Consider the following 23904-nt stretch of genomic DNA (forward strand, 5'->3'; position numbering starts at 1 on the left):
GTTGTCTGAAATGAACTTAGATTTTGTGTGATTTTGGTTGTTTTTCAGAGGTATTTCTTGAACATCTATTATGCACATCTATCTATTGGTTAGTTGTTGAAGTCTGAAAAACAAAGTGATCCTTTCTTCAAGAACTTTATTGTAAAGAATCAGTTCATACCGAACAATGGGTTTAATGCAGAGCAAAATTCAAACAAGTTGTTTGGTAATATTTATTTCATGTATTTCTCATCCTCCGGTAAATTCAAGTAAAAACACATTTCCTCGTTGCAAAATTAATTATATTACCTTTTATTATCAGGGAAGAATATATGCAACTATTCTCCTAAAGTTCACAGGTAAGTGATGCTTGCATAACCTTTAAAATTAGCATGCATAAATAAACAGATGCTGTTATTTCCTAAAATCACTCTCTAATTCTAACAGGGTGGGACGGGGGGGGGCGATATGAGACACGAATTAAACTAAGAACTGTACGGATTTAAAGTTTCTCTTTGGGTGGGGGAGGGCTTGAGGGTGAGAAGATTGCGAGTCCCTAAAACAACCTGCAAGCAGCGACTCCTTCCGATTGTTTCATTCTTCAGAGCATCGGCCGTGTAAAGACGTCAGACACAAGCCAGTTCTGTCGCGCACAAACCCTCAAATAAAAAAAAAAAAGAGCAGAATAAACTTTAGGAGCAAGCCGATGAGCTGCAAACTAAGCGACGCAGCGCACCACCGACCCACCCACCGAGCACCCGTCTCCCAGACGCGATTGGTCGCTACGGCAAGCGAGCAGGAACAGTTCCCGAAAGTTGACCCCCGGGTTCCGGGTTGGCGGGCCAAGATGGCGGCGGCCAGGTACTGGAAGCTGGTGCCCCGCCGGGGCCTGTCCCTCCCGGCCGCTGCGGAGGCCTCCGCCCCGGCCACCCAGGGGAGCGAGGCAGAGGCGGCGGCGGCCGCGCGGTACCCGCCGATCGTGGCTTCCCTGACCGCCGACAGCAAGGCGGCGCGGCTGCGGCGGGTGCAGCGCTGGCAGGCGGCGGTGCACGCCGCCCCGTCGGTGGACGAGAAGATCCGCATCCTCACCAAGATGCAGTTCAAGAAGTACGTGGTGTACCCGCAGACCTTCGCCCTGCACGCCGACCGCTGGTACCAGGGCTTCACCAAGACGGTGCTGCTGTCGGGCCTGCCGCCCGCGCCCGTGCGGTCCCCGCCGTCGCTCGACCTCGCGGCCCTGCGCGCCGCCGCCTGCGACTGCATCCTGCAGGAGCATGTCTACTTGCGGCGTGGCCGGCGCCGGGGCCTCTTCGATCCACGCCAGGCCCTCGCCTCGCCGGTCCTGGACCAACTGGTGGGGACTCTGGTGAACCTGCTCGCCCCACTCAACCCGGTCCTGACCACTGCGGCCCTCGGTGAGCCTGGGGGAGGTGGGGACGGCATGGGGCAGCCCTGCGGAGGATTGCTGCTCTTCCTGTCCTTGTGGCTTCCAGGCTTCCCGGCTGGTTTAGCAGCGCTCAGTGCGTTGGGACTTACAGACCAAGTTACTCGTGGCCAGGCCTGGCCTGCCCTGCCCACGACTGCTTGTTAAAAGTTTAGACTCAGCTGAAGTTCATCACTGGTCCTTGCCTTCACCTAGTGTTTCTGTCTGCCCAGCCAAAAGTTCTTGAGTGGAAGCAGCTTGGGGTTGTCTTTTGACTCCTCCCCAGGAAAGCTGGTGACCATAGGTCAAACATCAACTTCTCTTACTTGGCCTTAACTTCAAGATGAGAATCAGGGTAATGCTGTTTAAAACATCAGCTTCTGGTACTTTGCCTTAATTTCAAGTTGAGAGAGTCAGGGTAATACTGTTTGGTCATAGAATTGTGAAGGTTAAATAATAGATATTGGCTAAAATTCCTAACCTTTTCTTGACAATTACTCTATCCTTTTTCCAAATTTTCTAAATGGCAACTAATTAATCCTCACAGTAACACAGTAGATATCATGAATTCATTTTATAAATGAAGAGTTAAAGAGACATATGTTAAGCGTTGCTAGAGTCTTACCACCCAATATCTGGTAGGCTTAGGGGTCAAGATTTAGACCCAGGCAACTGAAACTTGTGTTTGTTCAGTGTGGACATGAAAAGTCATGTATAAATCATGTTTTTGTTTGTTTGTGTCTGATGAGATGGTTGTGCTGGGGATTGAACTCAAGGACTAGAATACACTCTATCATGAGCTACTGATAATATGTTTGTAATTCATTTATGTCTACGGTCCAGAGGGTGTCTTATTATTCACTGAATTAATTCTACCATGGCTGTAGATGTGTGCTGATCTGAACTATGTAGTGTCTCTATTACTTCCCTTCCTCATTTATGAAGGAAGTGGTGTTAGAAAACTCAGTAAGTTTTGACTACTCACCATTGGTGGCTTAGAAAGCTTAACTTTGTTCAGATCAAACTTCTTGTATAAAATGGTAGTGATTGGAATGACATGTACTCTTCAGGGTAATGGTAAAAGTGAAGTTAGTGCTTCATAGAACAGTCTCACTATATTCTGGTGAGTGGTGTCGTCGGTCATTCGAGCATCTTGATTAACTGAGTAACCCTGTTAGTCACAGTGTCTATCATAATGAAGTTTTGAGTGCTGTAACACAGATCCTAACATCACTGTAATTTTTATATGTATGTATTTTAGACATGCCAGTCTTAACATGTGTGACCAAGTTAATCAGTAACCAGTTTTCTCTTTTGATAGATTATAAGCGCCCTGTTGACTTTTACTGGCATCGTGGTGAAGAAAGGATTCCTGCTGGTCATCGAAAAGGTCATATTGATGCTTTAAGATACCAAATAAATGATAAACCACACAACCAGATAAGAATATCTAAACAACTCCCTGAGGTAAGGTTTTGTACCTGTTGGCGTGAGGTGTAAGCATTGCCATAGTCCAATCAGGTAATCAGGTGAATATGATGAGGTATTTTGGGTAGATATCTTGCCTTCCATGTTTGTTTTATGATGATAACTCAACTGGAATCTTTTTCAACTTTCTGATTGTGTGTGGTGTGTTCTATGATGGTCAAATAATTTTAAATATGTAAGGCATCAGTGTGGTAAAATCAACTCATGATTGTATATGACAGCAGGATTTTAAAATTTTTTTTCTATGTGTGACCACTTTGGGCCCATCAGTAAATGTTAGTGTAGGGGAGCACTTCTCTTTAAACAATGTAGTTGAAACACTCCAGAACTCAGAGAATTTCAGAGTTTTGAATTGGGAATGCCCATCCTGCAGACTCTATGGATGTTCCAGACTGTGTATACACTGAAGTCTGAAACACTTCTAGTCCCTAGCAGTTTGATTCAGAGATTCTCAGCTTCTATAATCAGATCGTTTTGTAAGGAATAATTCATTGAAAAAATGTTAAATCTAAGATAAATTGTAAATGAAATAGATACGATTGTTTCTGAATTCACTTTGTGTTTTCTTATTCTTTAAGTTTGTTCCATTGGATTATTCCATTCCTGTAGAAATCCCTGTTATGAAATGTAAACCAGACAAGCTTCCATTATTCAAACGGCAATATGAAAACTCCATATTTACTGGTAAGTTTCTCCTTACGTATCGATCCATAAATGTATTCAAAATGTGAAAAGTAAAAGCGTGCTTTAACTTTAGTTTGAATTTAATTTAATTTGAATTATTATATTTTATTGTTTTTGATGGAGACAGAGTTTCTATAGCTCAGTTGGCTTTGAAGTCACTGTGTGGCCCTGGGTGGTCTTGAACTTGTGGCAGGAGCCCTCTAGCCTCTGCCTCCATAGTGTAGAAATGTATACTACCATACCCAGCATAGATTTAATTCTTGAAAACTAAAAAATTTGATGGCAATGAGCAATATTGTTCATAATCTCAAGGCATTGTAAAGTGAATAACAATTGGAGAAAACTTTGAGTCTTCATTTGAACGTTTTGTTGTGTCTACTGAATTAGCAACATTTAACCTTTAAAAATTGTTATGTTTGCTAAGGCCTTTTGTTTTATTATATGGAAAAAAGTAGTTTGTATTTTGTAGGTTTAGAGCTGGACTTGGAATCATGAATAGCATTTTATTGAAGCATCCTGTTTGTTTTACATGGTAGTTAATACATTGGAAGTTCAAGCACTAGCAGGCCTCATGTGTGCCCTAGCGCACCTCGATTTTTTTTTCCTCTCTGTAGCTAGAATTTTCCTGCTTTGCCCACAGTCAGGACAAATCTCTGTCACCCACCAGTCCCACAGCCGCTCAGACCCAACCAAGTAAACACAGAGACTTATATTGCTTACAGACTGTATGGCTGTGGCAGGCTTCTTGCTAACTCTTCTTATAGCTTAAATTAATCCATTTCCATAAATCTATACCTTGCCACGTAGCTGGTGGCTTACCAGCGTCTTCACATACGGTCATGGCAGCAGCTGGCAGTGTCTCTCCTGTCTTCCGGTTCCCTCAATTCTCCTCTCTGTTAGTCCCACCTATACTTCCTGCCTGGCCACTGGCCAATCAGTGTTTTATTTTTTGACCAATCAGAGCAACAGATTTGACATACAGACCATCCCACAGCACCTCTCCATATACTTATTAGTTCCTAGATGCTCCAGTGAAGACTAAGAAAGCATTATGTTAGTCCTCTGGGCCGTTTTATTAGTTGTTTCTCAGCCACTTGGTCTCAGTGAGTGGGGAATTTTTTTGAAACTACTTTTACAATGAAATGGAGCACATCAGTGTTTATGAAAGCTGGACCATCAGTCCTTTCTGCCTTAGCTCTTTCCTTTTCCTTTTCATTCCTCCTTTTTTATCCTCTGGTTTTGCTTCTTTTTTTCTTTTCTTGCTCTTTTTCTTTACTTTCTTTGTCCTTGGCTACCTTAACACTCACTGTGGAGTGACAGGTGGCCTTGAGACTCTGCAGATCCTCCTGCCCCCACATACCTGTTGCTGAGTTTAGAGGAGGGCCATGTCCCACCAGGCCAATATTATGTCTGTTCGAAATCAAGGCCGAGTTCCTGCGTGGTAGGCAAGCACTCTGCCCAGAGAGCTTCTTATTTTTTTATTTAGAAATGTAGTATAAAAATCTTTTTTTATAAAATGAACAAAGATAGTACTATTGCATTAATTGTAAGGAAATTCTTTGTTGTTTTATTTTTTATTGTGAATGTGTGTGCATACTGTGAGTGTAGGGGCATTGGTACCACAGGGCAAATATGGAGGTCAGAGAGTGACTTGTGGAGTACATCCTAATGCACTGTGGCTTCCAGGAATTCAACTCCAGCCATTAGGGTTCCACAGCAAGCCCTCCAATCCCTGAACCTTCATAGAGTGTACACGCTAAGGGCTACTGCAGTAGCAGCTCTTAATAATGACTGAAAGCCTTGACAAAATTAATACTGAAGAATTCTAAATGCCTTCTATATGTATCCTTCTGGCTTATTTTGAGCCCTGGTGAGCTTTGTGATAATGAGCAGGTTGGGGAATTGTTTTCAGGTAACTTTACCATAGTCAGAAAAAAAAAAAAAGTAAGGCATTTCTTTCCATTTATGTATTTTGAGTACTGGGCAAACGATGTTTGAAGAAGATGTGCTTGAAGTAAACGCTAACCCATGCCTTCGGGCATCTGCTTGCTGTCATTTCATCTGAAATGTTCTTCTTCCTGTTAGGCTCAAAAACAGCAGATCCCTGCTGCTATGGTCACACCCAGTTTCATTTGTTACCTGACCGTTTACATAGAGAAAAGCTGCTAAAACTAAACCAGGCTGAGCAGGTGGAAGTTGTTTTTAGAGCTAATGCCCTTGCAAGTCTTTTCGCTTGGACCGGAGCTCAAGCTATGTACCAAGGTAAGCCCAGTGTTAGGGCAGTTTTCCTTCTTGAAAGTATAACCTGTTGAGAATAGAATTACTCAGATTGCCTTCTTTAGGTAAGACACAACCTGGAGCTGAACATTTTGAAGTTTACATTGATACAAAATGCAGTTATTTAAAAACCCATAATGAAATAAGTTTTACATTTGAAATTTGCAAGTACACATGAGGAATATTCTTGATCTTTTACTGTGATTACTTCTTGTGCAGACAAAAACGTTCTCTAGTGTTTTTTACAAACATTTCAAAAACTACTAGTGAGTAAGTCAAATGTTTGTAGGTTTTCTCACTTTGTAAAGTTCTCGAGGTAGTAAAGAAAATGATAGGGGAGTCAAGGTTCCAATCAGGAAGCTCTCCCTCAGTAGATGCATATGTGCTCAATGAGGCATGTGGGCCACGCAGGCATGTGGAGGTGACAGGGCAACTTTCTGTGGACTAAGTATTCTTCACCTTTATGTGGGTCCCAGGAGTCTAACTTGGATCTCCAGCGTGTTGTCTCACCAGGCCTTGAATGCTTTTTGTGTCAGTATTGTTAGATTTGAAGACAGTGTTGAGTAACAGGCAGAGTTAACCCTCTTGCAGCTTTTAATGCAGTGGAGAATGAAAGATAATCATATACTCCTTTCAGAGTGGTGATGTTACGAGAAAAGTATACCAGCATAAAGAAGTATAGTGATTTTTGGGTGGTGGTTATAAGTAAGGTATGAGGTAAAATTGATTTGAATACAGTCGTTATGGGAAGATGTCCAGAAATGACTTTTAGACAGGCCTGGATGAGCTGTTCATGCAGTGTCTAAGGAAGACACACTGAGATAAGAGGAATAGCCAAAAACATCTTTGCAGTGAGAACAGGCTTGAAGTACTTAAGGAACGGCAGAGAGGCTGGACCTGTAGAGGCTGGTAAAGAAAGGGCAAGGAGAATGCTGTGCAATGGCATAGCGTGGCAGAAGGGAGAAACTGGATCATGTAGGACTGTATTTTCTGGGCTAGAGTTTGGACCAAGGACTGGCATTACCAAGCAGATCCTGTTCTTTCCGAGTCCAGTGTGAGGTGATTGGGTTCTGCTGCAAAGCCTGAAGTTACAAAAATATGAAGTAGATTAATTCTGCACAGTAACCTAGGAGGAATTTTCATATAGATTGTTCTTACTAGAATCTCCTTTTGCATTTGTAGGTATGCATTTCAACTTTATGCTTTCATTATTGGCTTGTATTTCTTTACTAGGAAGGGAAGATGGTAGGAGGTGGGGTTGGGATCGTCAGGGAGGGTGAGCGATACCTTCCAGTGGCACTGTTTGCTCATGAACTGTAAACTGTTACCTATTGCATCTGAGCAGTAACGTTTGTTAGATGTCTCCATGAAGGACTAAATATGAATTATACATGTGGAGATGGTAAGTTGATCCTGGCTATGGCAGTATACATAAAAGTATTAAACCTGTCAGTCTAGGACAAGAACCAGACAGAAAACTTGAGTAGATAAGGTGTTAAGACATCCTGGAACCTTAGAACCCAAGACACCAGAGGCAGTGACAGCAATTCTTTAAACCTCTTTCAAAACATTCAAAACACACTGGATTCTCCAAGGGCATGGTGTTGAAACCATAGAAACCTAGAATTTTTCCAAAGATTTGGAGCGTGTGTATGTATTTATATTTGGTAAAATAAATGGTCATAATGGATACTGGGTTTTACGTGGTGCTGGTGTGGACTTTTCCAAGCATACTCAAAGCCATCAAGTTGATATCAGATGCAGGAGGATTCATATAGGTAAAACTTCTTCAATTACTAAGTGAGTATTGGAAGCTATTAAAGGTTAAAGTTGTAGAAGAAGACGGATTAGAAGTTGGGGGACTCTAGAAGGGAGGAAACATTAATACAGAAAGAACGTAGAGTTGGTAGCAGGAGCAGGGAAACTGACATCTCAGGGCTTTGGTAGGTCAGAGTTTTCAGGGGGCTTTGCTACCCTCCAGTGTGCTTTGTTTTGGGAAAACAGATCAACATGTGTAAAGTCCCGCATTGCTTTCCTCTACAGGATTCTGGAGCGAAGCCGATGTTACTCGACCTTTTGTCTCCCAGGGCGTGATCACAGACGGAAAATATTTTTCTTTTTTCTGCTACCAGTTAAATACTTTGGCCCTGACTGTACAGGCTGATCAAAATAACCCTCGTAAGAATATATGTTGGGGGACACAGAGTAAGCCTCTTTATGAGACAGTGGAAGATAACGATGTGAAAGGCTTTGATGATGACGTTCTCCTGCAGATAGTTGACTTTCTTCTAAATAAACCGCAAGAAGACACGACGCAGCTGTTGGGAAGCCAGGGGAAAGCACTTGATCTGGGACCTTGAAGATATTTCCATTTCACCAGAGGAAAAATAAAATCGTCTAAGAATTCTGTAACTGTCAGTTATTAAACACATTGATTTTTTTGAAAAACAATGTTTCTTATCATTGTTAACAATCAATGTTAACTGATCATTAAACCTTGAATTTTCAGATTCTTTAGTGAAAGGTTTAGTTTTAGATGTAATGATGGTGATTTAAAGGTGGTTCAACTGATACGGCTTAGGAGGCACTGAGTGGAAGAAGAGCCCTCTAGCAAGTTGTATTCCGACCTCCACACATGTCCCACCCTCCCTCCCTCGATCCCCCCTTCCCTCCTCCCATGTGTCTGTTCCTTTCTCTAAATACATCTTTAAAAGGAAAAATAGATTTACATATCACTAATAACAGTGTTGGGCTATCTTTAATACCTTGTATTGTAGTATTTAAAAGGTAATTCAGTGGGGAGCTGGAGAGGGGGTTCTAACTGTTCTTCCAGACAACCTGGGTTTGATTCCCAGCACTTACCCTTAAATGAGGCTTAGAACCCTGCATGTCCTGATCCAGTGCCTCGTCTGACCTCTGAGGCACCAGGCACACACGTGCATAAACACATGCATGCAAAATACTCATACAAATAAAATTAAAACCATTAAATATCCTTTATTGGTTTTAATTGTTAATAATGAGAGTTTTACAGCATTCTTCAAAATAGAGCTGCTGTTTTACACAATCTTTTAAACTAAGGCTTTAATATTTTTTTCATCTTTATTTAAAAAGGAATGAAAATTAGAAAATATGACCAGGATACTTTAATGGTAGAATCTAATTAGTCAATCCCAGTGGGATGTGTAAGTGGTACCCTGCTGGGACAAAGCAAGGCTGCCAGCATTGACCCTGGGGTGCTTTCTTCACTGATTCACTTGAAGAATCTAGAATCAGATGTAGGCATTCAATACATGTTGAATGGACGGGAGCTAAGAGTTCCTTTAGCTCAAGGTCTCACATCACTTGTTTATATATTTTTAATATTTATTTACATATCTTTTTCCTGAATGTTTGTCTATATACTATGAGCATATAGTGCCTGGAGAAGCCAGAAGAGGGCATCAGATCTCTGGAGCTCCTGATTTAGCCACAAACTTAGGTCCTCTAGAAGGACAGCTAGGGCTCAGAAACACTGAGCCCTCTCTCCAGCCCTGCCTTTTATATCAGCAAGTTTTAGGTCTTTGTGTAGCTCTTCACACATTAATACTTGAGGTTTTGTGTAATTGTGAGTAGATTTTTTTTTTTCCAGTTCAAAATGGCTAGTGTTGGTTGCTGTGCATTTCTTTTGTAAAGCTAATTCGCTGATTGAATAGTTTTGCAGTAGATTCTTAGGAGGCATAGTACCATATGTCCAGTCCAACTTGGGTTTCTCTGACCTTGCTTTATCAACATAGGTAGAAATAAGATTCCATGTGGATCCACCCCAGGCAGTGTTTTACTCAGTTTGCCATACACTTTGGATGGCTTTGATGATTACTTCAAAAGGAAGCTTTTATGGCCTTTATGGTAACACATTCTTAACTCTTATTTTGCTGACACATTCCCCCTGGCTAGTCTTCCTCTACTTTCTTCAAATATTGGCATACCTCTGGGTTTTATTCTAGTCTCCACATTTCTTTATCTAGTCCCCCTAGATGGCGTCAAATTGTGGGCACTTAGATATAAACACATTCAAAATTAGAGTTTGTCTTTAATTTTATCTTCATACATCATTATAATTGAGCTGGTCTGAGTGAGTAAACTTGTGGATAATTTTCTCCATAATTTTCTGATTTTCTCAGGAAAGACATCTTGTAATTAGGAAAATAACTTCATTTTAAAAAGAAGCAGCCTTGCCTGGTCTAATGTCACATGCTGCCATCCCACCACTTAGGAGGTGGAGGCAAGAGTATTAGTCGTTCAAGGTCATCCTCAGCAACATGAACCCCTGACTGAAACAACTTTGTTGGGAGAACTCCAATAAGGAGCTGTTAACATGCCAAATTCGCCTCTAAATAACTTCATTGTGTTTGGAAATGCATTTTAAAATTTCCTACACACCCCTAAGGCACGCATATTGATGTCAGAGGACAATTTGAAGTCGGGCCTCTCCTTCCACCTTGTGGATTCCAAGGCTAGAACTCAGTTCGGCAGGCTTGGCCACAAGTGCCTTTCCCTGCTGAGCTATCAGGTCAGCCCCAATGATTTATTACTCTTTTTTACTTTTATTTTTTTTTTAAGATGATATTATAGTTACATCTTCTTTCCTTTCCTCCCCATTTAAAAAAATTGTATTTATGTGCATGTGGAATTGTGTGTGTTTGCCATGTGTGTGAGTGCCCACAGCACACAAGAGGGTCTTGGACTTCAGGAACTGGAGTTACAATAAGCCACCTGACTTGGAAGCTTGGAATCAAACTCAGGTTCCGTGGAAGAGCAAGTGCTCATAACTGCTGGGCTGTCGTCCCTCCAGCCCCCGTTGTTTATTTTTATAATTACCTAAAGGATCTGCCTTTGGGTTAAGAATGCCAGTAATAACTTTCTAGAAATGAATCAAACTGATGGGAAACCTAATTTGGTAAATAAGAAAGAGATCCCGTATGTGTATACTAACCTTTTGCATATTAGGAAAATGTAAATGAAATTTTCTCTCAGTCCTTGGTGATAAGATCATTTAAGTAGCAAAACAAAAGAAAACATTAAAGACAAATTATTCTTTATTTTGGAGTGATTATAAAGTTGTATGTCCATATGCACCTCAATAAGCAACCTACTTCAACTGAGCTAGCTCTACTTTTTAGTTACTTGAATTCCAGGTTTGAATTACTTTAGGTCAGTTTCCATTGGGTTTAGCCTCTGGGAAATATGTCTTTGGATCTTTAGTCATATAAAACTTGCCTTTTATTTGCAAACCAATAATATGAATTTTAGGATCTTCTGAAATCTTTCAAGAAGTTTATTAATCATACAAATAGAATGTGGGCAAGATTTATAGCTTGAATGTACGTCAAACAAGGATAATTTAGGTCAACCACTAATCTTTAGTCATGCCATTTCATTGTTATTTAATAGTGTTTTAATTAATTGAAGAGTAAAGAATTATAGAGGAATTATAAAGCACCCAACCCAAATTCACAGATTTTCTTGAAAGAGTGAAAGAACCGACAATTTCCCATTTATGTTCTTACATGTCAACAACACAGGACAGGATCTGGGTATTGGCTGCTCTGGGTCCTTGTGGTGGGTTGTACGTCACACTGGTTTGTCACAGTGTCCACCACTTTTCCTTCCTTTTTAACATCATTGGACCTACCTTATTAAGTTCTGTGCAATGTTTTGCTCCTAAGACATTGGATTTATGACTGCCATGGCCTAATTTCCTGTTTGGAGCTTGCATTATTGCTAGCAAGACCCAACCTTTACTGTTAATTGTGGGGCTTCAGAATCCATTTTCTAACAATATACATTACAATGATCATTAAGTTTCACAGAAATTCCAATGAGGAATGTGTTGCAAGTTTGTGTTTTTGCTCACTGATGGCTAAATTGAGGGCTTCAGTAGCTCACTCGCTGTTGGTTGGAGATAACCTTCAGCTTCTCCCTCTCTGGGGCTCTGTACAGAGAACCTGTACAGAGTCTGCTAACAAGACCAGTGGTCAAAAAACAAGTCACTATGTCCAATTTCAAACCAAGAAGTAGGGGTTACACAATGGTATGGCCAAGAGAGAGAGAGAGAGTGCCACTGATTTGGGGAGTTTTCTCCCCCAAAATGTTATAATTAAAGAGAATATGGCTGGGGAATAAGAATGAAACTTCTTTTTCATAGATGTTAATTAACACTCTGCTGTTACTTATGCCTAGAAGCAATGGGAATGTGCGGACAGAGGCTAAATGAGGATTCATTAAGTGGGTGGAGGAGCCTATCTATTCAGAGAGTGTTTCTAATGGAAAGAAATGGAGGGTTTAACTGTATTCAGGATTTTCACTCATTCTGGCTACCCAGCATGCCCAATCTGTGCTGCTCTGTATGTTTTGCCATTCAGTATTTTCAATGTTGATTAATAATGTGCCTGTGGATATTCAGTGATAATGTTTTTATAAATGACTAGGTTGCATGATTATTTTCTTTTGCAAAGGACTTTCATGGCATATACATTTATTTCTGGAACTGCAGTTTCATTAATGAAACAAGTGGTCAGTTTCCAGTTGGCGTTGATTATAGAAAGATGGTGTTTGCAAATATTCAAATTAGCCTTGGTACATTATCCCCTCCACCCCTACTTTGTGTGTCTTGACAAAGAAATAGAATACCTTGACCATTCTCATAGGAGCAACTACATGTTTTCTCTGTAGTCTTAAGTGTGGTGAGAAACTGCTTTAGGTTCTTGGCTGTCCAGTATGTGGAAATACATGTAGCACCTAGTTCTGGCCCATAAGCAGATGTCCTAACCCTTCATATGAAATCTATGCCCAGCTCCCTCATTACAAGCACACCTAGCTAGGATATTTCTTGCTGTGTACTGTAAAGGTCTCAACAACACTCCTGTGTGCACCTTCCTGAATTCGTTGGACTGCTGAACCTGGTATTAGGCCCTCTAATCAGATTGATTATCATCGAGAAATAATCCCTTTAATGTTTACAAGCTTTCTTTAGAATTAACCATGTCTGAAGGACCAGTTCCAAATAGCAGTGGACAGGAATAGAAGTTCGAAAAGCCTAGCTACAGGCCACTTTGCTGTGCAAAGTCCTCTAGAAACGACATCATTATAATGTCTTATAAAGAAATGATTGTACACATGATGTTCCTATCCATTGCAACTGGTTTGAAGATCTCCAGCTGGACTCAGGTTGAATGAGATCCAGAAACTTTCCACATCATTCAAATACATGCACAGGAAGGTGGGAGGGAAGGGAAACATATGGCAAGCATATCTCCTAGTGCCAGGTATTACATTGGCATTAAAGCAGCCAACACTCACATTCCTGTTCATTTAGAACATGCTGAGGACATCTAGTCATTTTATCATAGGCTCTCCAGGAGACACAGATACAGGAACACTTTACAGCAGCGTTCTTTGTAACATCTAATAGCATTTATACTTGCTTGTTTCAAACGATGATGAATTTTTTCCTCTTCAGCTGAAAATGAAAATGGATGATTTCATTTACAAAATCAACTTTTCATACAGTTTTGATTTTGATTTTCTCTTATAAACTTTTGGATCACAGACTTTGTTGCTATGAAACTATGATTGTTCTAGAATAGTTGAAGAAAAAGACAACTGGGGAAGAGAATCTCTTGCTGTCAAGCTTTCCATAAATCTATCCTTGAATTGTTTTGATATAGTTTTTAAATCATACTACAGATGCAGGTTTTATTTTCATCTCCATAAGCACTTTTCTCAGTCATCAATTTTTGTATTGTACAAACAATGATTTGGAGGTATTTAGTATGAGACTGAATATTAATATTATTATACTATTATAAATCAAAAGCATTCTATAAGCATGGAATTACTATAATAAATTCATTTACAGGAGGTAAAAGACTTAAAATTATCTTCCATTATAACAAAATCCAAGCATGACAATTATATAAGATTAGTTAGAGTGGGTGTGAATGTATTTAATGTGAGGATGGTTCACAAGCACTTGGATAATTAAATTCTGACTTTAAACATATTTGTAAGATTTCCATATCTTACCACCTGCGTGTGATTCATAACTGGAAAAATAAAGGAACCTTGTATTTTCAAAGTTCTAAAAGATAAAAATATCTATACAATTATCTTGTGGTAAAGTATAATTTCTTTTGACCTTTGGAACTCAGACTTTTAAATGTCACTTAAATAACAGTATTAAGAAAATTAGATAAGCTTAATTTTGTTTTAGAATCTGTGTGGTAGCTGAATCTGAAAGTTGAGATTCTTTCTTTTATCATTAGCTACCTAAATGATGGTTTTTAGATCAATATATTATTTTTCTTGAACTTACTTTCTCCTATAAGTTCAGAGAATTAGATGAGGAAATCTTTTAAAATCCTCTTAACAAGATGAATCACTTTAAGCCTCACATGACTCATGTAATATGCTGCTAACACTGTTGAAAGTTTCTGTTTTAGAACTCCCAATGGTGATGTTAAGTGCTAAGGAGCTAAGCTGGTCCATCTTCCTCTTTCACTAGATGTTCTCAGAGGTGAGCTCTCATTTCATACATTTTATACATAACCATATCCCTTGAGGTTACAGCAGAAACATGCAGAATAAAAGGAAATCTTAACACCCATCATAGGCTACCCACCACTTAGTGGAATATCCTCTGAAACATTTGAACCAAAGTTCAGTGCTTGGAGATAAAGATGTGTTATCACTCATGGCTGATGCTTTCTTGATTGTAGTTCCTGATAAATATATCATGTTTATTTGAGCTTAAATCTGTTTTCTCATGGTTTTTAACCATTGGTTTTAGCTAGATATTTTGAAAACATTTTGATAATCATTTGAGAATTTCATAAGTTGTATTTTTATCATATTTACTCCCCTTTCCCCAACTCCAGATATACCCAGTTCCATACCAACCCAACTTTGTTTCCTTATTTTTTTTTCTTAACCCATTGAGTCTAATTTCTTCTGCTTATGCATTGTTAGATGTGTGGCCATCCACTAGAGCATGTTTTACCTACCAAGGGTCACACCCTTAAAGAAAACTAACTTTCCCTCTCCTGCAGCTATCCATTACCAATAGCTCCTCAGACAGAGATGGGGTCTCATGACTGCGTCTCCTTCTCCACGTCGGGATTTTTTTTTTCTGGATTGACCTTAACACAAGTGGTGGGTATGCTGTTCTAACCACTGTGAGTTCATATGTGCAGCTGCCCAATCTTGTCCTGCAAACCATTTTTCTTTCATTGTAGTCATCTCCCACCTCTGCTCTTACAATCTTGCTCATCATCCACAGTGATCCCTAAGCATTGCAAGGAAGGACTGTAATATAGATAGATGCCCCATGTATGGCTATGCCCTCCTCAGTCACTGACTTTGACCAATTATGAGTGTCTGTGTTAATCTCCATCCACTTTACAAAGGCATTCCTCTGGTGAGGACTGAAATGTGCACTAATCTCTGTATCAAATGGTATCGTTAGGAGTAACTTTAATACTATGCCCCCTTAGCACAGTAATAGTACATTCTCCCATAGGGCCTATGACTCGTCTAGCCCTAGGTTCTTGACCATGTGTGTCAAGGGTACGCCATCTTGTGAAGTGGGCTTTAATCCATTTGGAAAGTGGTTGATGACTCCCATCACATTCCTGTCACTACTGCACCAGAAGACACATCTTGGCAGGTTATCCACTATTTTTGCTTGCAAGACATACAGCTGAGTAAGACTGATAGTTACTCTTCTCCTTTGGTGCACTGCATACTACTTTCCAGTTCTATGAAAGCTAGCCAGTAGGTATGAAGCTTCTAGGTCAATAACAGCTTGAGTTTTCCATGTTTTGTAACTCAAGTAGATGATGTCCTCAGGCAAAAAGAGCCTTAATATTGAGTTCTGGAGGATAGCTAAGATCAATGGCAATAGACTGTAATAGTTGGGGGTCTATGTGACATTATTGGCCAACAACTCCAATAGAAGTAACCCATTCCTGGCACTGACCTTTTTATTTGCCACTCTGTGGTATCTAGTAATATTACTGTTGCTCCATTTAAATATTTTTAATATATGCATATATTTCTGTTTTAGGAAGCATCTACAGCAGGATTTATGTAACTTTTTCATATGGTCTTTAATGATAGCTTCCTGTCTCCTCCATCTTTGCTCCTCTACTCTTCCAGCCCACCTCCCAGCCCATTTTACCCTTCCTTTCGCACTCTTCTTTTTTTGTATTTTACTGTGTTCTCTCTCCTCCCTTGAAAGCCTTTACTCCCCTAGTTCCATACTAATTTTCTGACCTTTATGGGCATTTCAAACGAGGCACACATATCTAAAGAATCAAAGCAAACACCCACAAATGAGAGGGAAGCATGTCTTTGTGGATCTTGGTTACCTCGTCCATAATGGTTGTGTCTAGCTTCGTGCAATTACTTGAGAAATTTATCTTTTCATTTTTCTAAACATCTGAATAATATTACATTGTGTAAATATACTACATTTTCACTATCCATTCGTTAGTTGATGGAAATCCAGGCTATTTCAATTTCCTGGATATTACGAATAGAGAATCAGTGAACCGGGGTGAGCAAGTATCTCTGTAGTAAGATATAGTAGCATCTTTGGGGGTAGAACTAAAAGTGGCATACCCAAGTCACGTGGCAGATCTGTTTTTTGGTTCTCAAGAATTCTCCACACTGATTTCCGTAATGGCTCACGAGATTGCACGCCAACCACAGGTGAATCAAGCACTTCCCTTTGCTCACATTCACACCAGCATCTGTCTTTGATCTTAGCTATTCTGAGTGGGGTAAGAACTCTTACTAAGAATGCCCGTTGATCTTCATACACTGCTTCATCAATACTTGACATGCTTGTTGACACAATCAACATGTATCCAATACCAAAATAATAATTTAAAAGTGAGGGGTTTGAGATTTTAAAAAGTTATTGGAGGAAATCACAGTTTATGATTTTTAGTTATCACTTTATGAAATTCCCATTTATGTCTTTCATTATCCCTATAAAGCTAATTTGCTATTTGATAAACTTCCAGGAATTTTAAGTGGTTTGTAAGAACAGGGTGCCCCACTTCCCTTTGGAGAGTGGAGAATTTGGTATAAAGTTTTAAATTAGCTACATGGAAGAAATGCCTGGATTATTTTCAGTGTTTAATTTCAAATCAGATTTGGCTTACTTGTTTTATTTAACACAGTTAAGTCAAACCCATGTCTAAATATACAGTGTATCCTTATTCTACACTTATTTGTAAACTTGAGCATTACTAAAGCAATTTTGGTAAACAATGAGTTTTTAATCCCCCAAACTAATGGCCTATACACCATGAAAAAATACATGTGATAAACAGCACAAGATACATCCAGGTCATGCTGTCATGCTGAGAATGAAATGCCATAAGCCTCAAAATAATTCTTCTGACTGAATCCTTTCTCCCTCATGTCATGAACTATTTCCCAGACACTACATTTTTCCCCCTTACGTTACTGTGGAACTAAGTCATTGCGCCAGTGGAGGCTGGCATTTTTCTTGAGAAGCTAGACCTCCACACCTCCTTTTCTCCTGTTTCCCCTACTACTGTGCCACCTGTTGGCCATTCTTCACTATCCTCCCTCTTCTGTTCTCTGTGCACAGCAATTTGGTATTTCGTTTTGACCTATAGCTTTACTTTCTCACAGAGAGTCACAGCTGTTCAGTCAGCATCTCCTGTCAAAACAGTGTGAGTTTTCAAAAACACATGGACTCCTTGTTAACTACAGTTTAAACAACAGCAGCGGGTGCATCCAAAGATTAGGTAGTTAGTATCATCATGAGCAGAACTTCAGTTTCCATGCTGTGGTCTGAGAGCAGCACACTAATGCTTTGAGTTGATCCACACTGTCTCTAACTGTGGTTAGTAAAAAAAAAAGAGTGCAATAAGTCTATCAGTTAGCATTGTCTTGTCTTCCCTTGACATCCTAGACAAATGGATTTGTGACTGGTGCTGTGGGACATTTTTCTTACTGCCAGACATTTTGCAGAGCCACATAGATCTTGTGGAGAAGAGGTTATATTTTTAGTAAAGGAATTGTTTCCTCTAGGGGGAAGCACTGAATGTCGATGCATTAAAACAAGTGATAAGGAATGGAGGTCATTTATTGTATCTGTCCTCTTTGTCCTATATTTATAGTCACTAAGGATTCCCTGGGGATGGAGCCCAGAGCTGGGCTTGTGGAAGCACAATTTTTAATTCTGGTAGCTCTCCTGTATCAGGCAGGTATTTGAAATATGTCATTTCTATATATGATAAAAAAAAGAACTTTAATAAAAAATAATCTGGAGATACAGGGTTACAAATTAGTATTTCAAGCTTATTAGATGTAGTAATATTAAAACTTAATTATTTGAAAGTGATAAAATGTCTGCAGTGGGGAAGGCATTGGACTTGAGGGAAAGTAATAAACCATTTAAGTGGGAGCTGGCTTCTGTGGGAAATCCTATGTATTTATCCCACACCGTGGAACAGTATGAATACTTAAATCTGATTGGAGCTTACCAAAGCCTATTGAGAGAATAATTTCTGTTGTACAACATCTGGGGGCCCAGCTGGGAAGAATCAAATATTGGAAGTAACTTTACATATAGATATTTGAGTCATCTGAGCTGTCCTCACTCATACGTATGGAATCTGGTGCTGGCTGTTGGCCTGAGATCATAGGCAAAGCATCGTCATGGGGTCAAAACTTCCCACAGTCTGGTTATGCTCAGGTGGCGGGCCGTTTCCATGAGGATCAGCACTCTAAAAACAAGTACCTAGGCAGAACTAATGAAGGAACTGAGGCTTTTCCTGACTTAGCCTCAGAATGTTCAGGGTGTCTCTTCCTCTATAATCAATGTGCAAAGGCTGTTGTAAGTTCACCAAGATTAAAGACACTACAGACCCCGCTTCTTCATGTCAAAAATATATCCAAAACTTTCGGATTCATTGTTTGAAATTTAAGACAAATTAGAAAGCAGTAGGGAAATGATGGTGCCTGGCTCTGTCTTATTTTCCCAGAGAAGCTGCTTGTAGAAGGCTCTTGTTTCTAATTAAGCCAGTCCTACTCAAGAGGCTTCTCTGCGGTCCATCTTCTTATTGTTTTTGGATCCCTCCCCTCTACCATTAATTTGCCATGACTGTAAGAATCCCTGACAGGGACCACTCTGCTCAGAACTAACCGACCTTTAAGAAAAACACTGTAATCAATCTTACTGTCCTCTTTGATCAGACCATGTTCTCTACTTTTCCTTTGTGATTCTTTCATGCCCCTGACTCAGAACAATGTATTTGTGTGTGACATGTTGTGACCATGTCTAAGACCATTCACTAGAAACAGGAAGGCTTTATGAGTAATGTCCATTCCCCCAAATACATTAGAGAAACATGTGGGTATAGCTTAACAATAACTGACCATAGCTTTATGTGCTCTTCTGAGTCAGCAGGGCCAATGAAACAGTTTTCTCCCTCATGAGACCCCTGTAAAAGATTATTAAGACAAAAGTTCTCATGACTTTTCATTACCACATTTGCTGTACTTTTTAACATGCAGAGGGAGTGGACTTGGCTCAAGACTGCCTCCTTTAGACTTTAGACATTAGAATGTCTTAGATTAGACAGTTTTCTCTGAGAGTAGACATCTTTTGTATTAGACTACTGTTTGACTAGAATAGGAAAGACCAAAATTCTCCTGAATAAGTCAGGCCCACTCTTGGGTAAATAACATTCAGCATTAGTCTTTTTTCTTTCATGTGACATCATCACATATATGAAGCAAACAATTAAAACAAATTCAATTTTAATGTAAAACAGTGTCACTGTTTTGATCACGTTGTATTAAGCATAAAGGAGTCTCAATTTAAAAAAAGACTTAAATAATCTCATCTTTTCAGCTAAGTAATTTAAAGCTATATTCAATGAGCTATAATTGATACTTTCAACATTTGAAATAAAATATGAATTATATTTAACAAAATGTGTGTAAGGTAAAAATTCATCAACTTCACACAAGACTGTAAAATCCTGCTAGTCTAGAAACCACACCCCTAAAGCCTTTAGAAATCTATGAACCCTTGGTTATCAAAGAAGACCATGTCTTATTTTGAGGCACTGTATTTTCTGCAACCTATGCTTTGGATCTCTCTGTGTGTGCCTCTTTTTGCTGAAATATGTTATCCACATTGCCAAAAGTGGCTTATTTCATTAGCATTCAATGTCAGTAAGACTACTTCACATTTCCCAGATATTTTGACAAAGGAAAAAAAATCCAAAAACTTGCGAACTATTCTTTTTGACAAACTTCACAGGTAAGTGGCTGAATTTTGACGCTATACAACCTGAGGTGATAGCTTTGTTAAACTATCTCAAACATTTCTCATATCAGCCAAGGGATTCAGAACTCATATATTTATAAGGAACTATCAAACTCTTGTGTAACTTGAATTTGCTTCACAAGACAAATTCCATGGGTTGGTACACGTTTCTTCAGTCCCACAAACACATTTAAATTCTGCATGCTGATGTTGGTTGTTTTTGCTCTTTTGGGGGGTCTTCCACCCAGCTCCCAAATAAATCACACACGGAGGCTTATTTTTTTTTTTTTTCAGAAAAGCCTCGGTTTAATGGGTAAAGCATTCTCAGGTGATTCTCCAGCACCCCAGAGAGGAGACGGGGAAAAGAGACCAGAAGAACCACCTGGAGGCTTATTCTTAATTATAAATGTTCAGCCTTAGGTTGGCTTGTTTCTAGCCAGCTTTATCCTGCCCATCTTTGGTCTCAGGGATTTATCTTTCTCTATTCCTGTATACCTTTTCTTTCCTTCTTACCCCATGTGTGGCTGTAGGGTGGCTGGGTGTCTGTGTAGCTGGGAGGTTGAGTGGCTGGCCCTTGAAGTCCTCTCTCCTCTCTCATTCCTTCCTCCTTCTCTCAGATTTCTCCTCCTGTATATTTTCTCTGCCTGCCAGCCACACCTATCCTTTCTCCTGCCTTGCTATTAGCTATTCAGCTCCTTATTAGACCATCAGGTGTTTTACACAGTCACAGTAACACAGCTTCCCAGTTAAACAAATGCAACATAATCAAAAGTAACACACCTTAAAATAATATTCCCCAACAGCATGCCCTTGATGGGGCTCATCAGCTGCCCATCCTTTTCAGGATCCTAGATTCAATGACCAAGAGTCGTTTGTAGTCTTTCTCTAGAAAAATTATGATCTTTGTTTGTGGTTGTTGTTTTTGTTTCTTTCAATTGTTTTTTGATATGGGTGTTTGCGGTTTAGCCTAGGATGGCCTAGAACTCCTGTGTGGTCCTGGTTTTCCTTCAACTTGCAAGACTCCTCTCTCAGCTTCTAGACCTCTGGTGTTCCAGACAGGCCCCATTACATCTGGAGCTCAGGAGTCACTTTTGACTTTTATTTCCTCTCCATATGCAGTCAGTCACTACATGCTGGAGATTATTAAGGATGTTTCCACCCACTGATGACTTTCTCCTTTAATAGTTGTGCATTATTTCAGTATCCACCACCCAACAGCTGGCGTTTCCGAGGGTCCTCTGTAGTTTCCCATCTCCGGTCTACCCTCCATTCAGTCTTCACAGCACAATGAGAAGGATCTAACTGGTGTACACATCTTTTAATCTAATGAGATCCGTGCCTCTGAACAAGCTGTTGAAGACCTCAGGTTTCACCTCCAGCTCAACAACTTGTCATTCTTGTACGATATAGGAATCTTGAAGTGGAGTGGCTTTTCACTGGAGGCCTGGCTTCCTTACACTTTTGTGTTTGTTTCTACCTCTATAAAAAGGGGTTTAAGACAGAGCTCAGATTGACTTTGATCTTTGATCCATTCTTTGACTTTTGCACAGACTGAAACTCTCTGCCCAATTATCCCATAGAAACTTCAATGATATATTCCTTGAATTATGTTTCTTGGTCCTAGATTCGACAGGTATAGATAAAATTTTGTCATTCAGTGATGTTTGGCTTACAAACTTCGGTATTACAAACAGATTGAATCCCTCACAGCTTCACTCACAAGCAGTCAGAATATTTTAAAAATGTAATTCTCTGATTTAAGTATATTGACCTTTTAGGGGGAAAAGCAGCTTTCAACTACAGTGGATTGTCACCCCATTGCAACAAATTATAGACATCAACACATTTATTATCTCTCCTGTGTCTTTTGTACCTTTCCCCCTACAATCAGCAGAATGCTTTGTATATCATATTTGTTCTCTTTTGCAAGGCTCTGTGTGGGAGCTCTGATGTGTAATTTTCCCATGCGAGAAAGAAAATGACTACTAGAGGAAAATGTAGGCGGTGTCTGTTCTTACCTTTGGGGAGAAAAATACTTGTTACATAACAAGTCTCAAACGCTGAGGAAAATTTATGTCTTCAGACTTTTCCCCCTCTACATATTTGTGAATAAAGTTAGTACAAGGCTTCCATCATCACCTTCTTCCTCCTTCTCTTCCCTCCTCCCTTTCTTCCTTCCTCTCTTCCTTCACCCCTGCTTCACTTCTGCCTGTCTTCTTTCCTTCCTCCTTACCCATCTCCCTTCCTCCTAGGTAGTACTAATACTAGTTGACCTAACAAGTAACGCTTTGCAGATTCGTTGTAGACGATGGTTACAATAATGAGTAAGATATGATTCCTTTCTGCATAGAAACTCTATTCTCATGAGAAAGACTGGCCACCAAAGAGGCACTTTCAATATTAACTATCACAGTAAGCAGCCAGAATAAATCCGAATTACCCTGTGAGCCATCTCAACAGGACAATGTTGTACAGAGTGTGATTGTGGCATACCTAAGGAACTCCAAAGACAAACCTGAAAACCTGTGTAATTATTCTTGTTCATTTACTTCAGACATGTTAAGAGTGACTAGCATATGTCATGGTACAAAATATTCTGAAATATATGTGTGCAGAAAATCCTGTGGTTCCATATTATGAATGCCTCACCTGAATAACCTCTTTTTATCTTACTCTTCTCATGTCAAAGGTGGCTCTGTGGTTAAAGGTGACAGTAATTGTACCTAAATAGGTTGTGCTCTGCTTCTCAGTTCTTAATCACCCTGTCTGTCTATGTTTGGACATTCCACTTGTTCTTTTCGTCTATGGGGAACAAAGTCAGCTCTAGCATGTTTCATGGCAGGACTTCTGGATGTAACTTAGGTCATTTGACTTGCTTGCAGTGAAGTTCTTTGGCAACAAGTCAGCAATTTAAGGATCCCATGTTATTAATGAAAATTACTGACAACTCCCAGTTTAAAACAAAATTATGTTTACATACAAGTTATCAGTAACAAAAACTCTTCAAGGTATCAATAAATGGAATAGCAATATTTCAAGATTAAATGCTGTTTGTGTTATTAACAGAAGTTGATTACATTTATTTCTACATTGCTGTAATGAAGACTCTTGATTTGGTAGAAAACTTCACAAGATAACTAATGTTGTGTGGAGACGGAGTGTTGACTCTGGGATATTTTTACATGTACATGTGATGTGCATATTCACGTATGTGTGAATGAACATGTGCTGGTGCCTGTGTGTGCATATGTGTAGAAGCCTGAGGTTGATGTAGCATATATAGCTCTGTCATTCACCACTTTATTGAGGTAGGGCCTTACAATGAGCTCATGGATTCCAGCTAGTCTAGCTGTTTATCTTCCTGAGGAGGCAGAAGAGATATGGCATGCTGTCTCTGCCTGCAGAGGACTGGGGTGCCGGGTAGTTGCCATGCCTGCCTGTCTTTTATGTGGGTTCTGGAGATCAAAACTCCAGTCCACTTGCTTCTTGCTGGCAATGCTTTCCCCACTGGACCATTTCCCCAGCCCATGTCTCTGGACTCGACAAACATTACTGTTCTTGATATCAAGAGTTCTGGACTCTACAAACATTACTGTTCTCGATATCAAGAGTTCAGTTATCGAGGAAATAGCACCATAGGAAAAATGTGGCTGAAGTTTCAGCAAAGCTTTTATAGTCTTAATTTTTTTTTTAC

At 39.7% G+C, this 23904-nt stretch overlaps 1 protein-coding gene across 1 annotated transcript; it reads left to right on the forward strand.

Annotated features, from left to right (window-relative positions):
* Positions 1–799: 799 nt before the first annotated feature.
* Mrps30 (mitochondrial ribosomal protein S30) lies at positions 800–8299 on the forward strand. The gene is made up of 5 exons (XM_028885375.2): positions 800–1394; positions 2724–2869; positions 3469–3574; positions 5660–5836; positions 7895–8299. The coding sequence occupies exons 1-5, from the start codon at positions 827–829 to the stop codon at positions 8209–8211; spliced, it is 1314 nt and encodes a 437-aa protein (XP_028741208.1). The 5' UTR covers positions 800–826; the 3' UTR covers positions 8212–8299.
* Positions 8300–23904: the final 15605 nt, after the last annotated feature.

The sequence above is a fragment of the Peromyscus leucopus genome, chromosome 11 (assembly GCF_004664715.2).
Source record: "Peromyscus leucopus breed LL Stock chromosome 11, UCI_PerLeu_2.1, whole genome shotgun sequence".
Classification (NCBI taxonomy): domain Eukaryota; kingdom Metazoa; phylum Chordata; class Mammalia; order Rodentia; family Cricetidae; genus Peromyscus; species Peromyscus leucopus.